Source organism: Leptonychotes weddellii, chromosome 9 (genome assembly GCF_054177405.1).
Source record: "Leptonychotes weddellii isolate Sample4059 chromosome 9, ASM5417740v2, whole genome shotgun sequence".
NCBI classification, from domain to species: domain Eukaryota; kingdom Metazoa; phylum Chordata; class Mammalia; order Carnivora; family Phocidae; genus Leptonychotes; species Leptonychotes weddellii.
This window is the reverse complement of record NC_138377.1, coordinates 85,590,008-85,611,019: the sequence shown is the minus strand read 5'-3', so window position 1 is coordinate 85,611,019 and position 21,012 is coordinate 85,590,008. Positions and strand designations below refer to the sequence as shown.

Below are 21,012 nucleotides of genomic sequence, written 5' to 3'. Positions count from 1 at the left end.
AAAATCTTAAACAATCTCAAACTTACAGAAAAGTTGAAGGTATAAAGAAATGTTTTTCTTGATCCTTTGAAGAGTATTTTGTTGACTTGCTGCCCATCAACCTCCTAATACTTTAGTGTGTACATCTTACAAACAAGGTCATTCTCATCTACATAACCACAATGTAGTCATCAGAACCCAGTAATTAACATGCATTACAACCACCTCATCCTCAGAAACATTCACATTTCAGCAAATGACTCAGTAATGTCTTTTATAGCAATAGAGTTCAGAATCATGAGGTGCCTTTTTTTGCACGTCTGTGATGGTCACTTTTATGTGTCAACTTGGAGGGTGTTTTTGGAAAAGATTTACATTTAAATTGGTGAACTTTGGGTAAAGCAGGTTGCCCTTAATAGTGTGAGTGGGCTTCACCCAGTCAACTGAAGGCCTGAATAGAATAAAAAGACTATTCTCCCCTAAGCAAGCAGGAATTCTCCAGCAGACAGCCTTTGGACTTTATCCATCAGCTTCTGCTGCTGGGCCACACCGCACGTTTTGGACTTGCAAACCTTCACAACTGCATGAGCCAATGCCTTATGGTAAATTTCTTTCATATATCTCATTAAGTATATATATACACACATACACACCTTATTGGTTCTTTTTTTCTGGAGAGCCCTAATACAATTAGTCTCTTTAATCTCTGCAATAGTTCCTCAGACTTCTTTGACTTCTATGTCTTTGCACTTTTGAAAATTACAGGCCAGTTATTTTATAGTATGTCCCTTAATTTGAATTTGTCTGATGCTTTATCATGATTAGACTCTAGTTTGGCAGGTATAGCACTGAGGTCAACACATCCTAGCAGATTTAAGATTTTGATCTGCCCGCATTACAGATTGTCACTTTGAATACTTGATTATGGTGCTATTGTTCAGCCTTTCCCCCTATGTAATTAATAAGTATTTTGTGGAAAGATACATCAAACTCTGTAAAAATGTCACTTGTCAAACTCTGAATTTACTCATTTAGTATAATTTACATCAGTATGAGTTTACAGTATCAGATTTATTCATTGGATTATAACCTGTTGCTATCATAATTTATTTTGCTCAAATTAGTCCATTTTTGGCAATAGGAGCCTCCTTTAGCTGGCTTCTGTGTCCTTTTGACATGTCCCCATCATTACTTCATTATGTTCTTGCATAACAAGATGTTTCATAAAAGACTTTATAAACAAGACTCTATAGCAGCATTATGTGTAAAAGCAAAACAAAATGAAACAAAAGAAAAAACTGTCAGTAAAAAAAGGAAGCACTGCCTCTCACTGCTGAAGTGTAAAGTTCAAACTTCTTTAAATGGCATGAAAGAGAAAGTTAAAACAAGAAGCACTATGCTGTATTCGGGTTTCAGTGAGAGAAAACGTTTAGAATTTATTTCATTAAAAAAAGAAAGCATAATGGGGTCAGTCTTTTAACACCAGAAACACAAATTGATCATTTTGTCCTTGAGCGTAATAAACATTTGGGAGAAGCTTAGTAATCTGATGCTTCATTTATCTCAACTGATACCAATTTTTTTTTTAAGTAATCTCTATGCCCAGTGTGGGGCTTGAACTCATGACTCCAAGATCAAGAGTCACAGTACCAACTTAGCTCTATGCCCCCCAAGTGATACAGAAATTTTGAACCATCATTAAATTTCAGGGACACAATGTCATTTATCTAAACAATGTGCTACAAACATTTGAAACAGCTAAATCATATAATAAGAGTTTTTTTAACAAATTAAGAAGAAAACAAAAAACCCTGTTCTCCCAATGTCAGACAACAGAAGAGTAATTAATGTGATAGAGTCATTCAATGGCATATAACACAGCAGTGAAAATAAATTTACTACAACATTCAGCATGAATTAATCTCACAAATAGTGTAGTAGGAAAATGCAAGTCACTTTATGATTCCACTTATATAAAGGTCAAAGACACAAAAATGAACAATGTATTATTTAGGAATACACACCCAGCTGCTTTAAAAAACACAAGAACAGTAAACATAGAATTCAGAATGGTGGTTATCTCTTGGTGGGGGCAGGAAAGGACACAAAAGATACAAAAAGTTGTTGGTAATGTTCCTTTTCTTACAGTGGGTGATGAGTACATTAGTGTTCATTTTTATTCTTCATACTGTATACATTTTTTTTTACCGTATACATTTTTTAACTTTTTGTATGTACTCAAAATTTAATTTTAAAAAATTTCTACAATTTGGGACCTGTCTGGACACATTTTGGACACATTTTCTGTGCTGTGTAATAACGGCAGTCACTAACCACAAGTAAGTATTTAAATTTAAGTTAACTATAAAATTATTCCTCAGTTGTATTAGCCACATTTTAAGTGCTCAATAACCAAGTAAGCTACTGGCTACCATATTGGTAGTGCAGATACAGAAGAATTCCTTCACAACAAAGTTTTATTGGATAATACAGGACACAGTGACTATCTCCAAGAAGAACACCTTTCTAGGGCTTGGGTGTTTCTCTCAAGATTGGAGAATGACAAATCCCTAGATGTGTAGAATCCAAGAGCAGAGATGACCTATATCCTGGGTACAGTTTTACATCGAAGGCTTTAAAGACATGCCCGTCATCCCCACTGCATACCAGAGTGGAATGGCAGCAATACTGGAGAAGCGATGCAAAGCTTGAGTACCCAGAGCAGGCTGGAGATAGGCACCTAGTCTCAGCAGCCGCAGAATGATGCAGAGGGCCAGCAGCAGATGAGACGTCAGAGGCCCTGAACCGGTTTTCATCTTTGAGCCTAAAATTCTGTGGCCTGAAGACCAGAAACAGATTGGGAGTGCAGATTTCTCCCTGAATGCCAGAGGGCAAAGATGCTAGGACAGACATGGCTAGTCTCCCCCCACCCCATCCGTTCCTTTCCTCCCTAGTAACAGAACGCCAACAAGGGTGCCCAGAAAAGTCTGTATTTGCCAGCCTACCCCATATTTAGATACAGCTATGTGACTCAGTTCTGTTCTATGACTTTAAGTAGAAGACTCTGTGAGCCTTTCTTAAGAGAAAAGCATGAGACCTGAACTCCCTTCTTGATTCCTTCATCTGTCTTGTTGCCTGGAGCAGGGATGTAATGATTGGAGCCTGAGGCACTCCCTGGACTAAGAGCATAGGGATCACATCTATAAATGGCAAAGCACCCTGCTTTACAGTGCCTGAATTTCTGATGCCTTTGTGGAGCCAAGGAGCCTTATTTACCCTGGCCTACCTACCTCTGGACTCTTATGTAAGAGAACAAAATAACATCTATCCCTAAATTCTGTTAGTTTGGGTTACTATTACTAACAGCCAAGCGTAATTCTAATGGGTACAGATATCTACCATTAGAGACCAGTGGGAAGGAAAATGTTTCTACTAATGCCAGCTTGGAGAGATGAGGTATGTGCCATGCCCTCCATCCCTGAGATGGCCTAGCACTACCACCGCCTGCTAGAGTGTAGAATCAACAGCAAAACGAGGGTTAAGGAAGAACAGTGAACTGATTAGGACTAAGTTTTCTACCACTTGAGCAGACAAGAAGCTAAGTTCAGTTACAGAAAATTAAATAGTAACATATCTTGCGCTATTGAGCTCTTAGTCTGAATCTCTACGAGGATTGTAGCTGAAACCATGCCAGTGGCAATGGATGAGGTCCAGGGGGGTTTAGAGGGGAAGGAGGAAAAAAATGAACCTTAAAGATCTCAAAAATTTAGTGTTAGAGGAGCGGCACCAGCAGATATTAAGAGTGAGGAAGGATTAAAGGAGAACTTTCAAACGAGACTTTTTTTTTTTTGGTATGCCTTAGAAATAACCAACACTAAAGTATCTTTCATGTTACCCTTGTTAGATCAGTTATTCAACACCAAAGTCTTCCTGTGATTAGGGAGCTACAAAATCCAGCAGACATGACTATAAAATAAGCACGATTATTCCACAGCACAGGAGGTCCTAGTTCGTTGCATTTTCCCCCTTCGCTACGTTTTGTGGTGCTGCAGTTCAAGGTTTAGCTAAGCAGGTTTGGAGGGTTAAGCCTGGAGGCCGGACTTTATGGATAGGCTTTAAAGATAGACCATACGACAGGAAATGGCTTATGAATTGGCACAGTGTTTAAAAATCACAAGGAGAGAATTTCAGATCCCGAGTCCAAGAATGGTGGGATCCCTTCAGGCCTCCCCATTTGCTGCCTCACTCAGGCTGGGCTTTTCCCCACGAGGTCCCAAGGTCCAGCTTCTATTGGAATCGGCAGCCCTAACCGACAAGAAAGGGCTCTGATCTTTAGCTCGTGGTGAAGCTCCTGATCCCAGGCGTCTAGTAAGAGGCCGAGCTCTGGAGCGGATCTGAGTGGGACTTGTTGCTGGGGAAAACCGAAGCTTTGTTTCCCAAGGGAAGGGCTGACGTTCCCGAGCCTCCACGGCTTCCTCGGCTTGCTCGACTCGATGCGTGGGGCTGTACCGCTCTCCCAGGGGGACGCGTTAGTTAACTTCCCCGCGCGGGAGCAGACGGCGCGCCCCCGCCACGCGCACTCCCTACGCCCAGAGCCCCGCCACGCGCCCGCCTCCTACATGAGTCCCCCACGCACGCTCTCCCCACTGCGCGCGCCCCCACCGCTGCGCCCCAGCACGCGCGCCGCCGGCCCTTTCCCGCCGCGCTTCCTAGTGCCGCTAGCGCCCACTGGCCCGGGGAGGCGCTGCGGCCGCTGGGGCAGCACCGCCCCCTCTTCCTCCACCTCCTCCCGCCTCCTCCCTCTTCTCCTCCTCCACCTCCTCCTCCTCCTCACTACTGTTCCCACTCCTGGGCGGGGGCGAGCGCGTCCGGTTTGCTGGAACCGTTCGGAAATGGCAACTTGCGCGGTGGAGGTGTTCGGCCTCCCGGAGGACGAGGTGCGGGGGCCGTGGGGCTGCGGGGGCCGTGGGGCTGCGGGGCGGGCTTCCCTTCTCGCTGCTCGTCAGCCGGACGGGAGGAGGCGGCGGCGGCCAGAGGGTCGGCTGTCAGCCCCCACTACCGCCGCTCGAGCTCCGGGAGCGCGCAAGGCGCCGTGGGGATCTGGGGCGGCCCGGCGCGCGCGCGCGCGCGTGTGTGTGTGTGTTTGGCGGGTGGGGGGGGTGCTTGCTTTAGCGAGCGGCATTTTCTTCGCCAGCCTGTGGACTCCACTCCCCTGTCCGCCCGGAGCCGCCGCCTTCCTTGTCAGTTTCCTTCAGGAAGTGCCGAGGAGGGGCCCTAGGCAGCGAGAGGCGTGAGTGCGCCGGGGGGACGCGCATCGCCCGCCGGCGTCTTCCTGCCACCCCCCCCGCCGAGGGTGCGGGAGCTCGGGGGGTGGGGCGGATTTCCCCGGAGATCGGCATCCCGGCTGTTGATGAGCCTGCTCTGGCACGGGCCCGCTGGACTTCACTTCGTGGACTTTGACGTGAAGAGTTCCAAGTGAATTGTCATTAGCTGTTTTGATTTTTTTTTTTTTTTTCCACCTGAAGTCGTTTTTAACCCCGTAACTGGAGAGGGCGATGGGAAAGCAGGCAGATAGATTTTCCAACTCAGGGTTAGCAACAAGGGTCAAGTGTGGCAAGTTCGTGCTATGTTTCACTGGTCTTCAGTGACATTTAAAAAATAAAGCCGAAAAAGTATAAATACTTTAAAGAACTTCCCACAGCTATTCACTTTGAAAATTAAGTTCCATGATTTAAGAAGGCAAAGCCGTCTCTTCTCAGCAAAATAACTTAGGCTGGTTATGCCTGACAGTAAAAATGAGGCCATTTGGAAAGAGTTGTTCCGTTTTAAATGAGATGTGGCTTCCCTAAATTCTTGATGAGTGTCTCAAAAATGGGAATGGGTGGGAGATGAAAAGCTATCTAATTTAACAGTGACTCGTTCAGGTTGGGGAAAAAAAATCAAATTTAAGCATTCTTGTTGACTGGCTAAACTGTCACATGTACTTGTTATCAAGATTGGACCCAATTAACTGTTAATACATCACCGTAAATTTAATTTATCTTCTGACCGTGTTGGAATAGTTCCTTCTCTTAGTAACTTGGTATCTTCAAATGTCTTTTACAAAATGTCTTTTACATTTATCTTGACAGTTCTTTGTATATAAATAGTGGGCAACTTGTTTATGCAGGCAAGTATCTCAGACTGTTTTGAGGATAATTGTGATAGATCAGAATATAATTTCTTAGTTATTGCTACCAGAAGAGAAGCAAAGTGGTGGTGGAAAAATGGTGGCAGCTTGGTAGACCCTCAGAAACAACAGTCAGTATGTTATGGCCAAAGATGATATTCCTGCTAACATCCATTACTGTCCAGCAGAAGAGATCAGAGGAAAATAGTGTGGTGTTGAACCTGTGATCGCTTTCTTCTTATCCGCCAGGTCTCCCTGGCTTTGCTACCATAAGCTGTTCAATGCAGATAACCTTTTTTTTTTTTTTAAGATTTTATTTATTTATTTGAGAGAGAGAGAATGAGGTAAAGCGAGCATGAGAGGGGGGAGGGTCAGAGGGAGAAGCAGACTCCCTGCTGAGCAGGGAGCCCGATGCGGGACTCGATCCCAGGACTCCAGGATCATGACCTGAGCCGAAGGCAGTCGCTTAACCAACTGAGCCACCCAGGCGCCCTCAATGCAGATAACCTTAAGCTGACATCCAACCCAGTCAGGCTGGCCTTGGACTTTCTTTCGTTTTTGTTGTTATTACTCAGAGGTAGATCCTGATTTCCAGATTTCTCATCTCATTCCCTTCCAGCAAAGCCAGTTGAGCATAGAATATTGCCAAAGGCATCATTCACTCTTCTCTCTTTGGGCCAGGTTCTCTGTTTTCTGTTACCTGCTTCTCACATCACCCTTCTTCCAGCTGAAATAAAACGAATTATGGCAGTTAGTGGGTGGTCAGTAAGCTATTGGGGCTAAAGGCCAGAAACTCCACCCTTTGAAATGAGGTGTTCCTGAACTTGCATCCTGAGGGATTTGTATTTCTAGGAAGTTTCATGGTGTGGGGCCCGCTCTGTTTGCATGATGGGGATCCAGTTGTCAGTCCCATGACTCAAAGTTCCTTGCAGCTCCCTCTGTCTACTTTGTCCACATTGAAGAAAAGAGTGAGATCGGATGATAAGAGACATGATGATGGAGTGTTGTCTTCCACTTCTTCCCCTGGGTTATTCATTCAACAGACATTTATTAACTGTCTGTTCTGTGTCATGCAGTGTGCTGGTCACCAGGGATAGAAAGAGAAAAAACAGTCCCTGCCTGTTTTGTGAGGAGCTCACAGTCTGGTGGGAAAGATAAAAATCATTTGTTTTCTTGTAGAGGTTGCCATCTCATCACTCTTATTTGTCATTTATTTTCTGGTCCATCAAAAGTAAAAGAGGGCTTAGAAGAAGCCTCCCCCTCACTTTTTTTTTTTTTTTTTAGAAGAAAACATTGTTATTTTCTAGAATTCATAGACTAGTTAGGAAGAGGCAGCCCTCTGCTGTTGATGACAAGGTAGCTTTTCTATTGCAGCAAAAAGTGATGATTCTCATTTTAAGTTTGAAACTGAAACAAGAAGAAAAATGAACAGACATGGGGTAGAAGATACTTGGAGAATTATAATTTAACCAATTTTTTTTTTTTTACCACTGCGTCACACTGTATGAACATATTAGTTGCTCATTGAAGTAGGCCGAAGTTTAGACCATAATTCCTCTCTATCACTTTTCAATGAGTTTTAGCTCTTATTCCACATACAAATGTCTTTTAGTGAGAGATGGTCCTGGCTTCATGTGCAGAATTTTGTCATTAAAGCATAACAAACTAAGGAAGTAGTGACTATAAATTATACCAGAGTTGCTCTGACAGTCTCTTGGGATTAGCAATAGAGGCTAATTCCCACCAACCTTTGGTGAGGAGGCGTGTGGTAGTTACGGACACTGGAATTCAGCATCCCTTCCAGCCCCCTTTCAGTGGACTTCTGGGTTAGGCAGAGGTTGGAAAGCCAAACACCATGTTTCTCATACTTTCTGGCACTTAGCATTCTGGAAATGGGTTTTCAAATAGGTTTCCCAGTATGGCACACTTGCTTGAGATTTGGAAAGTAGATATGAAGCAGAGCATAAGTTCTTGTTTCTTTGGCTTGTTCTTCTGACAAGCACAGTCATGTAGACATTGCCTTTTCCTGCAGAAGTGTTTTGGTATCTGGTAACTTGTTTTGTGAGGATTGCTAGGAAGTTGCAGAACTCATGCTGGTGGCAGCTTCCTGATGACTAGCTAGGGTAAGTTTGTAAAGCCAGCAGATCTGGGGGTGGCCCCTGAGTCTCTGCCTTCCTGACGGGGGCAGAAGTGGCAGTTTTCTTGGAGGGCCAGTTCGAGCTGTTTCCAGGGCCTCGGGAAGCCCAGCCTGCAGTCCGCCTCTCCAGCTCTTCCCAGCGATTTTCTAAGCGCCCAGTTCCCTGGGTTAACTTCTTTTTTCGTAAAACATCTAGAGTGATGTCCGTTTCCTGCACCTGAAACCTGACTGAAACAAGGTAGAGAAGGAAGGAAAGGGAAAGAGTTGAGAGTGTCCACTGCCAGTTTGGTAGTAGGGTTTGTACACGTAGAAGAATGAATGCCTTTGGTGGGAACAGCGACAACAGAGCATAAGCAGCGGGGTAACTAAGAAGTGCATCTGCTGACACTTCTCGACCCCTGATGCCAAGTGGAAGCAGACCTGGCCTGCCCAGGCATCATACCGAGCCTGGGAGCACAGTTGCCAAACCTTTATTCCTTGCGCGCAAAGGAGGAGAAGCACCGTTTAAGCCGCAGCTGTGTGAGTATCTATCCCATACTTTTCATGCATTGATTTTGCCATTGCTCCTTTTTTGCAACTCCTTAATTCCAGCAGCATCCTATTTTTCATGGGTTTCCATGGGACCAAAGAAGTGGATAAATAGAATTTATTTTGTAGCAGTTTACTTTTTAGTTGTTTTAAAACCAACAGAAAAGTTGGAAGTACAGTGCAAAGAACTCCAGATCCTCCTCACGCAGGTTCTCCTGCTGTTGACATTTCACCACAACTGCTCCATAATCCTTTTTGCCATTTTCATTAGTCTTTTTCTGTTCTTCTTTTAAAAGATTTATTTATTTATTTCAGAGAGAGAGAGAGAGAGCATGCATATATGAGCAGGGGGAGGGGTAGAGGCAGAGGGAGAGAGAGAATCTCAAGTGCATTCTGTGCTGAGTGCTGAGCCTGACACGGGGCTTGATCTCATGACCCTGAGTTCGTGACCTGAGCCGAAATCAAGAGTCGGGCACTTAACTTACTGGGCCACCCAGGTGCCCCTCATTAGTCTTTTTCTAAACCATTTGAAGGCAGCTGCAGACCCAATGCCTGTCACCTCTAAATATTTTAGTGTGTATTTTCCTAAAATAAGAACACTTTTTAAAAAAGATTTTATTTATTTATGTGAGAGAGTGAAAGAGAGCATGAGCAGGGTAAGGGACAGAGGGAGAAGCAGACAGAGAGTCTGATGCGGAACTCTGTCCCAGGACCCTGGGATCATGACCTGAGCCGAAGGCAGACGCTTAACGACCGAGCCATCCAGGCACCCCAACAGAAACACTTTCCTACATAACAGCTGTCCAGTCCTCTAAGCCAGAAAATCAGCACTGATTCAACCCTACCCTCCGCAGTGCAGAGCCCATCGATCTTTGCCGGGTGTTCTAATAATTTCTCTTTTTCCTTTCTGGTCCAAGAGCCCCCTTAGGAGCATAGGTTGCATGTACTTGTCATGGCTTTGCGGTCTGTTCTAATCTGTATCAGTTCCTTGATAGACAGTACAGGCCGTACAACTTGTAGGATGTTCCCCAGCCTGGGTCTGTGTATTGCTTCCTCAGGGCCATGTCACAGTCATGCTTTTTTGGGAGGAATCATGGAGATGCTGCTGCATTCTTCTCAGTGTCTCCCATGAGGAGGGTGCATGATATTGATTTGTCCCGTCACTGTCGGTGATAACCTTGCTCACTTGATCATTTTGGTGTCTGCCAGGTTTCTTTTAGTAATGTCATTTTTCCCCATGCATAACTGATTCATATTTTGTGGGGACATCTTCAGAGTTTATGCCAGTAGCCTATCCTTCATTCATCAGATTTCCATCCAGTACTTTTAGCATTCATTGATGACTTCCACCTGAATCAGACACCGCTATTTTTTTAATTTCCATCTTTATTAATTGGCATTCTGTGTAAGAAGAGCTTTCCCTTTCTCCTTCATTTATTTATTTATATCAGCATGGATGTGTAGAATTCCACCTTGTTCAATGGGTTGTAATTATTTACTATCATTAACTATTTTGTTGCTCCAATGATCAGTTTGGTCAGTGGAAACCCTTTCAGGGGGGTTCCTAGTTCATTGTGACAAGTCCCTGTCCTTCTTTGAACCCTCCATGACTTTCTAGCAGAAGATGTTCCAGACTCCTCTTGTATTTTGCCTGGCCCACCACTGTCTGGAACCAGCCATTCCTCCTCGGAACACTGGTGCCATTTAGGAGAAAATGCCTTTAGAAGCCAAGATCTGGGTGCTCAGTGTGCTCATTACTATTGAATGTCATTGCCCTTCAACCATTTCAGCAAACAGTTAAGAAATATGTGTGTGTATGTGTATGTACACACATAAATGTATACCTATGTCTCTATCAATCTGTATACATGTATTTAAAAATCATTAATTCATATCAGTTTCTCGAATTCAAATCTAATGCCTCAGGGTTCTTTCCAGCCATAATAAGTACTTTCTCTACCAGTAAAAATTCTGACTTTTATTATTCTCATTGTATTCACTTATGTGCCCAGTCTCTTTACTCATGTTTTTGGTGTCACTGATTTCCCCAGCACGCAGGCATCTCCTGTGTCTGCCACTTTCAGCTTTAGTAGGAATATTGCTGTGGCACAGAGTCCCATGTGCCCCCTGCCAGTGGCCACCTACTGATGCATCTCTGTATGGTACCGTCCTTTTCCTCTAGTGCCCCAGGCTAGGGAGCATGCTGACCATGCACCTCCATGAGACTCCTCCTCCCCCCAAGCCCTGCCTGAGTTGGGCCTGACATTGACTCCTTTGCACCAGGAAGAGATTAGAAGGGACTGTACGTATATATATTTTTGTTTACAGTTAACTATTAGCAATTCCTCTATCATATAGGAATAGGATCTTGGAGCTGGAAGGCACCCGTAAATAAATCCTTTAGGATAAACAGGGGTATAGAAAAATCAGATTTGACTAGGATAGACTTCTGGCTTTGTCACTGTCAGTGATCTAGCATAGTAGGTATTTGACATCTGTCAGAGCAGGATATTTACATCAGCTGATTCTCCCATTCCCTAACTGTGTCTGGTATTAAGAATATTCTGTAGTTCCGAGAGAATGTAAGACTGCTGGTTTGAATTGCTAAACCCACTGCCTACTGAATTCTGTGGCCATCAGTATTACTGACCTCTCTCTACTTAGTCTGGCTCCCTTGCTAATCCCTGTCAAAGTTAAGAGGATAAATGAGTGGAGAAGACAGGAAGAAGAAATGCAGGGAGAAAGACACAGCCCAAACAGATGAAAAAAGGTTTTGATAAGATTTTTCTGAAGTCTTGAGGAATAAATGTCCGTAGTGCAACATCATAACCCCATGGCCTGACCCAAACATTTGGCTGCCCCCCATATGAGATGTGCTGTGGCAATGAATATGACCAATCATGTCAGTGCATAAAGATGCTTTCATGATAATATTCTCTTTAAGGTAAAAGGGTCAGCCTGAATATAATCAGAGCTGCCTTTAATTGAATGCCTGCTATATTCCCAGCACCAGGTCACATGTTCTCATACTTTAGTTGTAGTCATCGAAACAGTTTTGCAGAAGTAGATAGTGTTATCTCCATTTTCCAGATAAGGTATGTGAGATTGTGTTTTGCTCAAGGTCTTGGTCCTATTAGGTGGCAGATCTGGGCTTGAATCTCAGATTTCTTTAATGCCAAAGAGTTGGTCTTTCCACTGTCCTACAGCAAATAGTTGCCTCAATAGAAGAATTTAACAGAAGAGACTCTTTTCTCAGGAAGGTCACAAATGTAACATGTGCAGGATTAACTTGTAACCATTCTTATGTTCTTCCACATTTTCTGTCTTTTTTTGTTAATAGCTTTTAGGTGGACCTCTGAAGTACTTGAATTCTGTATTTGCTTAAATATTTGTTGAACAGTTACTATGTGTAAGGCATTTGGATCAGGCCATGAGGTGATAATGATGAATGACAGACCTCACTGAATTTATAGCCTACAGGAAGAGAAGGACAGTAAATACATAATCAACACAAACATTTTATAAATGTGAAGGAAAAGGAAGGTGAGATAAAAGTATATAACAGGAAAGATGAATTCATCTTGTATGGTATGAAGGAGGGGAGAGAGTATGAGGAAAGGCTGAGGAAGTCACCTTTAATCTGAACCTAAGGATGAATGGGAGTTAGCCAGGTGAGGAGTGGGGCAAAAAGCCTTCCAGGTAAACAGAGCTAACTGCACGTGCAGAAGATAAGATGGAGAGGAATGTGAAGAAGACTAGAATGGTGGTGTCAGGAGATAAGTGTGGAGAGGAGAGAAGAGCAGAGCCCGGGCAGGCAGGCGAGGGAAACTCACCAAACACATGTGTGGACACATGCACACACACACACACACACACATCATCATCATCACTAATATTTTTTTTTATAGTTACTGTTTGCTCCTCGGATATTTAACTTTTTCTCTACTTGTTATTCATTTCTTGTCACATCTCTGGCTTTCCATCTAGGATCACTTTTTTCTGCCTGAAGTACATCCTGTAGAAGATTTTTTAGTGTTTGCTGGTAATAAACGTCCTCCGTTTTTGTTTTTGCCTGATAATGTCTTTATTTTTCTTTTCTTCTTTTTTGTGGGGGGGAGGGGGAGTGGAGTAAAATTTGTAAACAGTGAAATGCAGGTTTTTAAATGTACACTTTGATGTACAGTGCTTTTCAACAACACGTGTAACACACAACTCAATTAAGATATAGAATATTTCCATCACTCCAGGGGCGCCTGGGTGGCTCAGTTGGTTAAGCGGCTGCCTTCGGCTCAGGTCCTGATCCCAGGATCCTGGGATCGAGCCCCACATGGGGCTACCTGCTCAGCGGAGAGCCTGCTTCTCCCTCTTCCTCTGCCTCTACCCTGCTCATGCTCACTCTCTCTCTCTCAAATAAATAAAATCTTAAAAAAAAAAAAAAAGAAAAAAGAATATTTCCATCACTCCAGAATGTCCCCTTGGGCCCTCTTTCAGTCAACTTCCCACTTCACTCTCCAGAGCCAACCTTTTATCACCATGCTTAGTTTGGCCTGTCCTGGAACTTCATATAAATGGGATCATACACTATGTATTCTTTTGTATCTGGCTCCTTTTGTCTAACGTAATGTTTTTCAGTCACCCATGTGGTTGTTTGTATAAGCAACTCATTCTTTTTATTGCTGAGTAGTATTCCATTGTATGAATATACCAGATGTTTATCCATTCTCCTTTTGACAGACACTTCTATTGTTTCCAGCTTTTGGCTACTATGAATAAACCAATGTGAACATTCATCTACAAATCTTATGAAAACATCTTTTCCACAAATACAGGTTATGAGCTTGGGGGGTACATTTCCAGAGGCATTTCATGTATAAAGAAGCATATATGGTGCTATCACATTTAAGAGTAGTGTTAAAATGTGAAGTGATGATGAGCTGATCTTTTTTGGAGATTATGTAGTTTTTTTTGTTTTTTTTATTTGAGACAGAATGAGAGAGAGCGAGCACATGAGAGGGGGGAGGGTCAGAGGCAGAAGCAGACCCCCCGCTGAGCAGGGAGCCCGATGTGGGACTCGATCCAGGGACTCCAGGATCACGACCTGAGCCGAAGGCAGTCGCTTAACCGACTGAGCCACCCAGGCGCCCGGAGATTATGTAGTTCTGATTGAATAAAGTTATAGTTTTCTAGAAGGGGAATAGTCCCACAACTGCATTAACTATAGCACTTCCCTTTCTTACCTTCATGCTCTTTGCCTGTGGGTCTCAACTTCAGTGTTCATTGGAATCACCTGGAGAGTTTGTTCAAACACAGGCTAGGGACCCCGCCACAGAGCGTCTGATTCAGTAGGTATGGGGCCTGAAAATGTGTTTCTGATAAATTCCCGTGTGGTGCTCATACCACTGGTCCAGGGAATACACTTTGAGAACCACAGCTGGCCCTAAATCTAAGGAGTGTGAGTATTCTAGTTTATCGTGGTTATTTCTGCCAAACACTGGGAAGGAGATTTGACCATGAAAGCAAATCTATAGTAGTCATATACTCCACCTTTACTGGGACAGTCCTCATTTCATGTATTTTCCAGTAAGGGTGATCTAGCATTTACATTTTTATAAAATGTTGCAAGTAAATTTACACACCAGAGGAACAAAACTGCTGGTAGTCCACAGGTTCAAATTTTTAGTTTTGAAAATACGATCACCATAAATTATATAACATATGTTGCAAAAAAAGAGACAAAAATACATCCTTCCTTTCCACTCTAGTAGTTTTTAAAATAAATATGCTGTATTTATATTATTGCATTATGTGAATACAGTATCATTCACATCAGAACCCTTATGCCATGTTTATAACTATTGCACATTTTCTCACTTTAGTTTTCTATATACTTGTCACAAATTTGCAAACTGTCTGACAGAGCTTTAAAACTACTCAATGTATCCATTCCCTTTTCTTCATTCTTGTTGGAGACAGCCTCTTGCTACGTCACTTCCAGCTGAACTGCTCGAACTCTACACCTGCTGTGGAGCTGTCACCTGCAGGCTTCCATTTGCCATCCTTGTGAGAATTCTCTTGATTTCTTTTCTGCGTTGGAGCCACTGTTTTTTAATCTCTTGTCTTCCTCTTTCCCAATTTATTCCCTCATTTGCTGACATACGTCCTCTATATAGTGGGCAGGTACTATTGACTGGAGTGTTTCGAGATAGGTTTATCTGAACCTATCATTTCCCAGTGGGACTCTCATGTATAAATATTTATAATATTTGGTTCCTCTCCCCCCTTGCATCACTCAGTTTCCTCAGAGAGAAGTCTTCCAATCTTCTGTTTGGTGGCAATAGATCTGGCAGCCAGTGTTCTGGGCTCACTGTTTGTGTAGACTTTTCCTTGCTTTCCATAAAGTGCCTTATTCCTACTTTTGGCTACTTCAGAAAGCTTTGTGGTTAATCAAGAATTTGTCAGCCCCTGCTTTGTGCCAAGTATTCTGCTGGGTTCCACAGAGAATACAAAGATAATGAAAAGATAAACTTCTTGAACTTCAAAATCTCACAATTTTAATAGTGGAGAAAGACACATCGTTATCTCCTCAGATATGAGACCGTATGTGATAAGTGCTATAAAAATGGGCCTTTAACGGTGAAAGGGGAGAATTCGTTTCAACTATGAAGGCTTTTAGAAAAGATAGCATTTGGACTTTGAAGGAAGGACAAGCCTTTAAAAGAAAACTACACTTTAAAAAATTTATAAAAAGATTTTATTTATTTATTTGACAGAGAGTGAGAGAGAGAGAGCGAACAGCAGAGGGAGAGGGAGAAGCAGGCGTCCTGCTGAGCAGGGAGCCTGATGCAGGGCTCGATCCCAGGACCCTGGGAGCGTGACCTGAACCAAAGGCAGACGCTTAACTGACTGAGCCACCCAGGCACCCTACAGTTTAAAATTTATGAAAAGTTTAAGAAGGAAAACAAAAACCTTTATCATCTCATTATTTTATTTTTTAAAAGATTTATTTATTTATTTGAGAGAGAGCAGGGGGAGGGGCAGAGGGAGAGGGAGAGAGAATCTAAAGCAGACTCCCTGCTAAGTGCTGAGCCTGGTGCTGAGTTCCATCTCAGGACCCTGAGATCATGACCTGAGCCAAAACTGAGAGTCAGGTGCTCAACTGACAGAGCCAGCCAGGTGCCCCTATCATCTCATTATTTTATTTCATTTTTTAAAATAGTTATATCACTGTTGCATATTTCCTTCTAATCTTTATCCATCAACATACATTTTTACAGAGTTATCATAGAATAGATATCATTCTGCATCCTGATTTTTCTAGTTAACATGATAATTATTTTCTGTCTTTAAATAATATTAATACATTTTAAATGGCTGCTCAGATGATACAGGATTTTAACGATGAAGGGGTAGGGGATAAAGAAGACTATCCCAGGCACAGGGAACCCAACTCATGTAAAATCTCAGGGATAAGTAAACAGGGTATCTTTTTTATAAAGTAGACTGACTGGAGGTATGAGGGGGGAGTTAGGTATGGGAGGGAGGCAACAAAAGGGCAGGAGAATGATGAAGAGAGGAACAAAAATTCTTCCAAGACCTGTGAGAGATGGAAAGATCTAAGGCTCTGCATTTCCTATTCCTGGATTTTGGGGGGTTGAGAGAAGATTAGGGAGCAGTTAGAAGCTGTTTTTATGACTTGTGGAGAAATCTGAGGCCTGGAAAGCTGCTTTTAATTCCTGTAGCCTCCTGCATAGATAACGCATTACTATTTTGTTTTGCACTGTCATTGAGAAAATCACTTATCTTTGCCTAGGATTTGCAACTTTTCCATTTCACTTTCATAAATCAAGAAAGCTTTCTTAGGAGTGGAAGGGGTAAGTCTCAAGCTTTAAAGAAGAGCTCTGATCTATTTGGGGATAATGTCCCCATTTTGAATAAGGAGAAGATGTTTAATTTTCATTTCTTTTTCCCTCATTTGAGTACTATCCACATTTCTATTAACAGTACTTTGAATATCATGTTTCCAAAGTTATTGAAGAGTTCAGTCTCTTGTTGCAGCATTTATGTTCTTCGGTTTCAAAGATGCTGTGAGATATTATGATTTCTGCTTATGGTTGGGATTGCAAAGACTCGTTTTGGCAGTTTTCTAGCATTAATTTATAAAATGCACTTAAGTGAATGCAAATATGAAAATAAAGGGCATTTCTTATTTAACTTTATGACAGAATCTTAGATCAGTATAGCTTCACATCACGTAACCACAACACCCAAGATGACTAGTTCTGATATTTGCTGTAGGAAATGCAAGGAGAAGGTTTGAAAGTTAAGTGTGTTTGTGACTGTGAGTAATTTATCATTCCCTGGAGTTTTTTAAATTAACACTTGTTACATTTTTCTCCAGGAGACTTCTGGGGGATAGTTTCAGTAGAGGTTCCACCAATATGGATTAACTTTCTAAGAGGGGTGTGGTAATTTCTTTCCTCAATTAAGTTTATATATGAATTATAAACACTTGTCTGTGTTTACAAAAGTTGGGATTATCAAATAACATTATTTGCTGATGGCACTTTTGATTACACTTTACCCCTAGAAAAACTTTGTATTTATTTATTAAGTCATCACAGAAAAGACTTCTAATTTTCAGAATTCAGTGTTGGAGATCCATACCCACCTAATAAAGTACAGCCATTTCCCAGTCAACCGGTAGATGAGAATTTGGCTGTTCAGACCAATAGCATACTCTAATGGGCCTATTTATTCAGTGGGACTTTTCCAGGAAGAAAGGGTGACTGCAAATCTCTTCCGATTTTTGGGAATAGAGTCCCTGCAGAAAACTGAAATTTCAGTTCACATATTTTCCTTTCTAATTTTTAATTCTATCTTTATTCTGATACCTGAGGATTTCCCTTCTTTCTTGCAAAATCAGCTATGTATTTAGTTTTATTTGGGGATATAGGAAACTTATATTTTACCTAGAATCTTTAGTAAGCATTTTTATATTATCTGAATTTGTCATCTGAGTTTTGGAGCTAATAGAATATTTCCATGATCATATTTATTCAGTGAAACTTCCAGGAATGAGGGTGGTTGTAAGCATTTAGAAGTAGGAGAAGATTGAAATAAATATTCCGTGATATGTATATTTTCGCCTTCTCAGACCTGTGCTCACAAGGGAATATGACTACTTGCTGATGGAATGACTGTATAATAGACTCCATTAGGTTGCTATCTGTTGGGCTACATCTATTTCATGTTTGTTGATCTTCTAAATGCTTCTGTGAATATTGCTATGCTTATGTCCTTGAGTACATGAGTGAGAGTGTATCTAGGGGATAGACCTAAAAGTGGAATTTCTGGGTTATTGATTTAGAACTTTAGTAGATTTTCCAAATGTCTCTTCAAAATGATTCCTCAATTTATACTTCCTACCAACACCATATAAGAGTTTTCCCTGATTACTGGTGAGATTGAAAATCTTTTCATGTGTTTACTGTCCATTCTCTGTGATTTCTTGTATTATGTTGTGTATATTTCACTTACTGGTTTTTAGGATTTTTTTTTTGTATATTCTGGATAATCATAATTTGTCAATGGCACACATTTTAGATACTTCCTCTTTGTCTATCCCTTTGCCTTCTCATTTTGTTCATGGCATCTCTTCTCATACAAAAGGTATATAATTTTAATGTCAAATCTCACCACTTTTCCCATTAGAGTTTGTATTTTTAAAAATCCTTTCCTACCTCAGTGTCATGGCAGTATTCTAAAATTTCCTATGAAATTTTTAAAGTTTTCTTTTTTGCTTTTAAGACTTTAATGTATCTGAAATTTGTTTTTGTATAGAGTATAAGATAGTGATTGAATGTTATTATTTATTTCTATACTCATTTTTACTCTTCCCTATGAATTTTACAATTATTTGTTAAAATCCATGACAAAATCTGGGTGGGGGGAGTTGGAATTGTATTGAATTTATAGGTTACTTTGGAGAAAACAGACAATAATATGGAATATTTCCATCTGTGAACACAGTGAATTTCTTCATTTATTTAAGTCTTCTTTGTGTTCTTCAGTAAGTTATTATAATTTTATCCATAAAAGTTTTTTACATTTCTCATTAAGAGAAATGTTACTCTGTTACTCTGTGTCTGATAGTTTTGCTTAATTGGAAATTTTTAAAAATATACGTTCTGTTTTATAATATTTTCTTACCTTTTAATTTTGAACTATTTAAAATCTACAGGACAGTTAAAATAGTAGTATAATGAACACCTATATACCCCTCAGCTAGAGCCACAAATTGGTAACATTTTACTTACTCCCTTTATTTACACACACACACACACACACACACACACATTCAATTTTTTATTTGCTGAAACATTTAAGAAATATTGTACTTTTTCATACTTTATCCCTAAATATTTCTTTTTTTTTTTTTTAAGATTTTATTTATTTATTTGAGACAGAGAGAATGAGAGACAGAGAGCATGAGAGGGAGGAGGGTCAGAGGGAGAAGCAGACTCCCTGCCGAGCAGGGAGCCCGATGCGGGACTCGATCCCGGGACTCCAGGATCATGACCTGAGCCAAAGGCAGTCGCTTAACCAACTGAGCCACCCAGGCGCCCATTATCCCTAAATATTTCAATATGTATCTCAAAAGACGCCTTATATAAAACCTTATAACAGTATTATGATATCCAGGAAATTTAATACTTGATTTGTTACAGTATCAATATATTATGGTTTTATTTAATGTATAATCTATTGAATGGGATTTTTAAAATAATGAGCATAGAGGTAAAAAAAGGGAGAGAGAGGCAAACCAAGAAACTGACTCTTAACTATAGAGAACAAACTGATGGTTACCAGAGGGGAGGTGGGCAGGGGGAAGGGTTAAATAGGTGATGGGGTTTAAGGAGTACACTTGTGGTGAGCATCGGTTGTTTTATTAAAAGTTGAATCACTAAATTGTACACCTGAAACTAATATTATACTGTATGTTAACTGGAATTTAAAACTTAAAAAAATAATTACCTTTCTAAACAGTTATTACAAATGATTGTAAGCTCTTGATTTTGTGTTATTGTGTACATAGCAACAATGAAAACATTAGTACTAAGAATTTGGCTGTAGATTTTCTTGGAAGCAATGATAAGTTCTTAATGTAATATTTAACTCTAGTTTTTTTTGCTTTTCTTCATAGATAATCAAGTTATCTAGAAATAACAATATAGTTTTTATTTTCTCTTATGTATCTTTTAATCAAATTAATTCTTGAAGAAGAGTCCTTCAAGTAATTTTAAAACCCTGATTACTTTATTTGATATGTATATATTTAAAGGTACGTGTCTTGGATATGTTATAAAGTACATGAAAATAATATATAAATATTTGTATTTTAGGAAAATTCACGAATTGTGAGGGTCAAAGTTATAGCTGGAATAGGCCTTGCCAAAAAGGATATCTTGGGAGCTAGGTAAGTATATTAAGTTGGGTTGTAATTTTATTTATTTATTTATTTATTTAAAGATTTTATTTATTTATTTGACAGAGAGAGACACAGCAAGAGAGGGAACACAAGCAGGGGGAGTGGGAGAGGGAGAAGCAGGCTTCCCGTGGAGCAGGGAGCCTGACGCGGGGCTCGATCCCAGGACGCTGGGATCATGACCTGAGCCGAAGGCAGACACTTAACGACTGAGCCACCCAGGCGCCCCTGGGTTGTAATTTTAAACTGCCCTGGTTGATAATTTTTTCTAAACTTTGGTGAGATGAATAATTGAATAATATTATTGGTAAATTATTGTGCAAAGTGGAATGATTATATTTCCAATTGGTATTTCCAATAAATTCCTTGGTATCTACCACATGGCAATGGTGGGGATTCTGGAAGGAATAAACCCAGAGAGTAGATTCCCAAACTCTGTCTATGGATATCTGCTGACCCTGAGTCACACATGTGATAGCAGATTCAAAGCAACTTAGCTAAAGACAAAAGATCTGAATAGAGATAAGAGTTACTGCCTAAGAAACATGGTTGTGGTTCTCGTCCAGAGAAGATAATTAATTAGATGATAAAATAAAACAAATAATCATCAGAGAAAAATTGCAGAATCCAGAGTCTCTACAACTTAATACTTAGAATGTCCAGGATATAATTCAAAATTATCTATAAAGAATCAGGAAAATGGAACACATTCTC

General features: G+C 40.9%; 1 protein-coding gene across 3 annotated transcripts in view; it reads left to right on the top strand.

Moving 5' to 3' along the window:
- Positions 1-4,759: 4,759 nt before the first annotated feature.
- NEDD4 (NEDD4 E3 ubiquitin protein ligase) overlaps positions 4,760-21,012 on the top strand; it is a 121,521-nt gene continuing 105,268 nt past the window's right edge. For 2 of the 3 annotated variants that reach the window (XM_081831111.1, XM_081831109.1), the window contains exons 1-2: positions 4,850-4,916; positions 20,216-20,289. Coding sequence is in view for 1 of the 3 variants with exons in the window: in XM_006732030.3 (XP_006732093.2) it covers positions 4,872-4,916; positions 20,216-20,289 (119 nt within the window). In the remaining 2 variants the exon portion in view is untranslated. Of the gene's footprint in view, positions 4,917-20,215; positions 20,290-21,012 lie in introns of all 3 variants that reach the window. The other variant, XM_006732030.3, reaches the window with a different exon arrangement.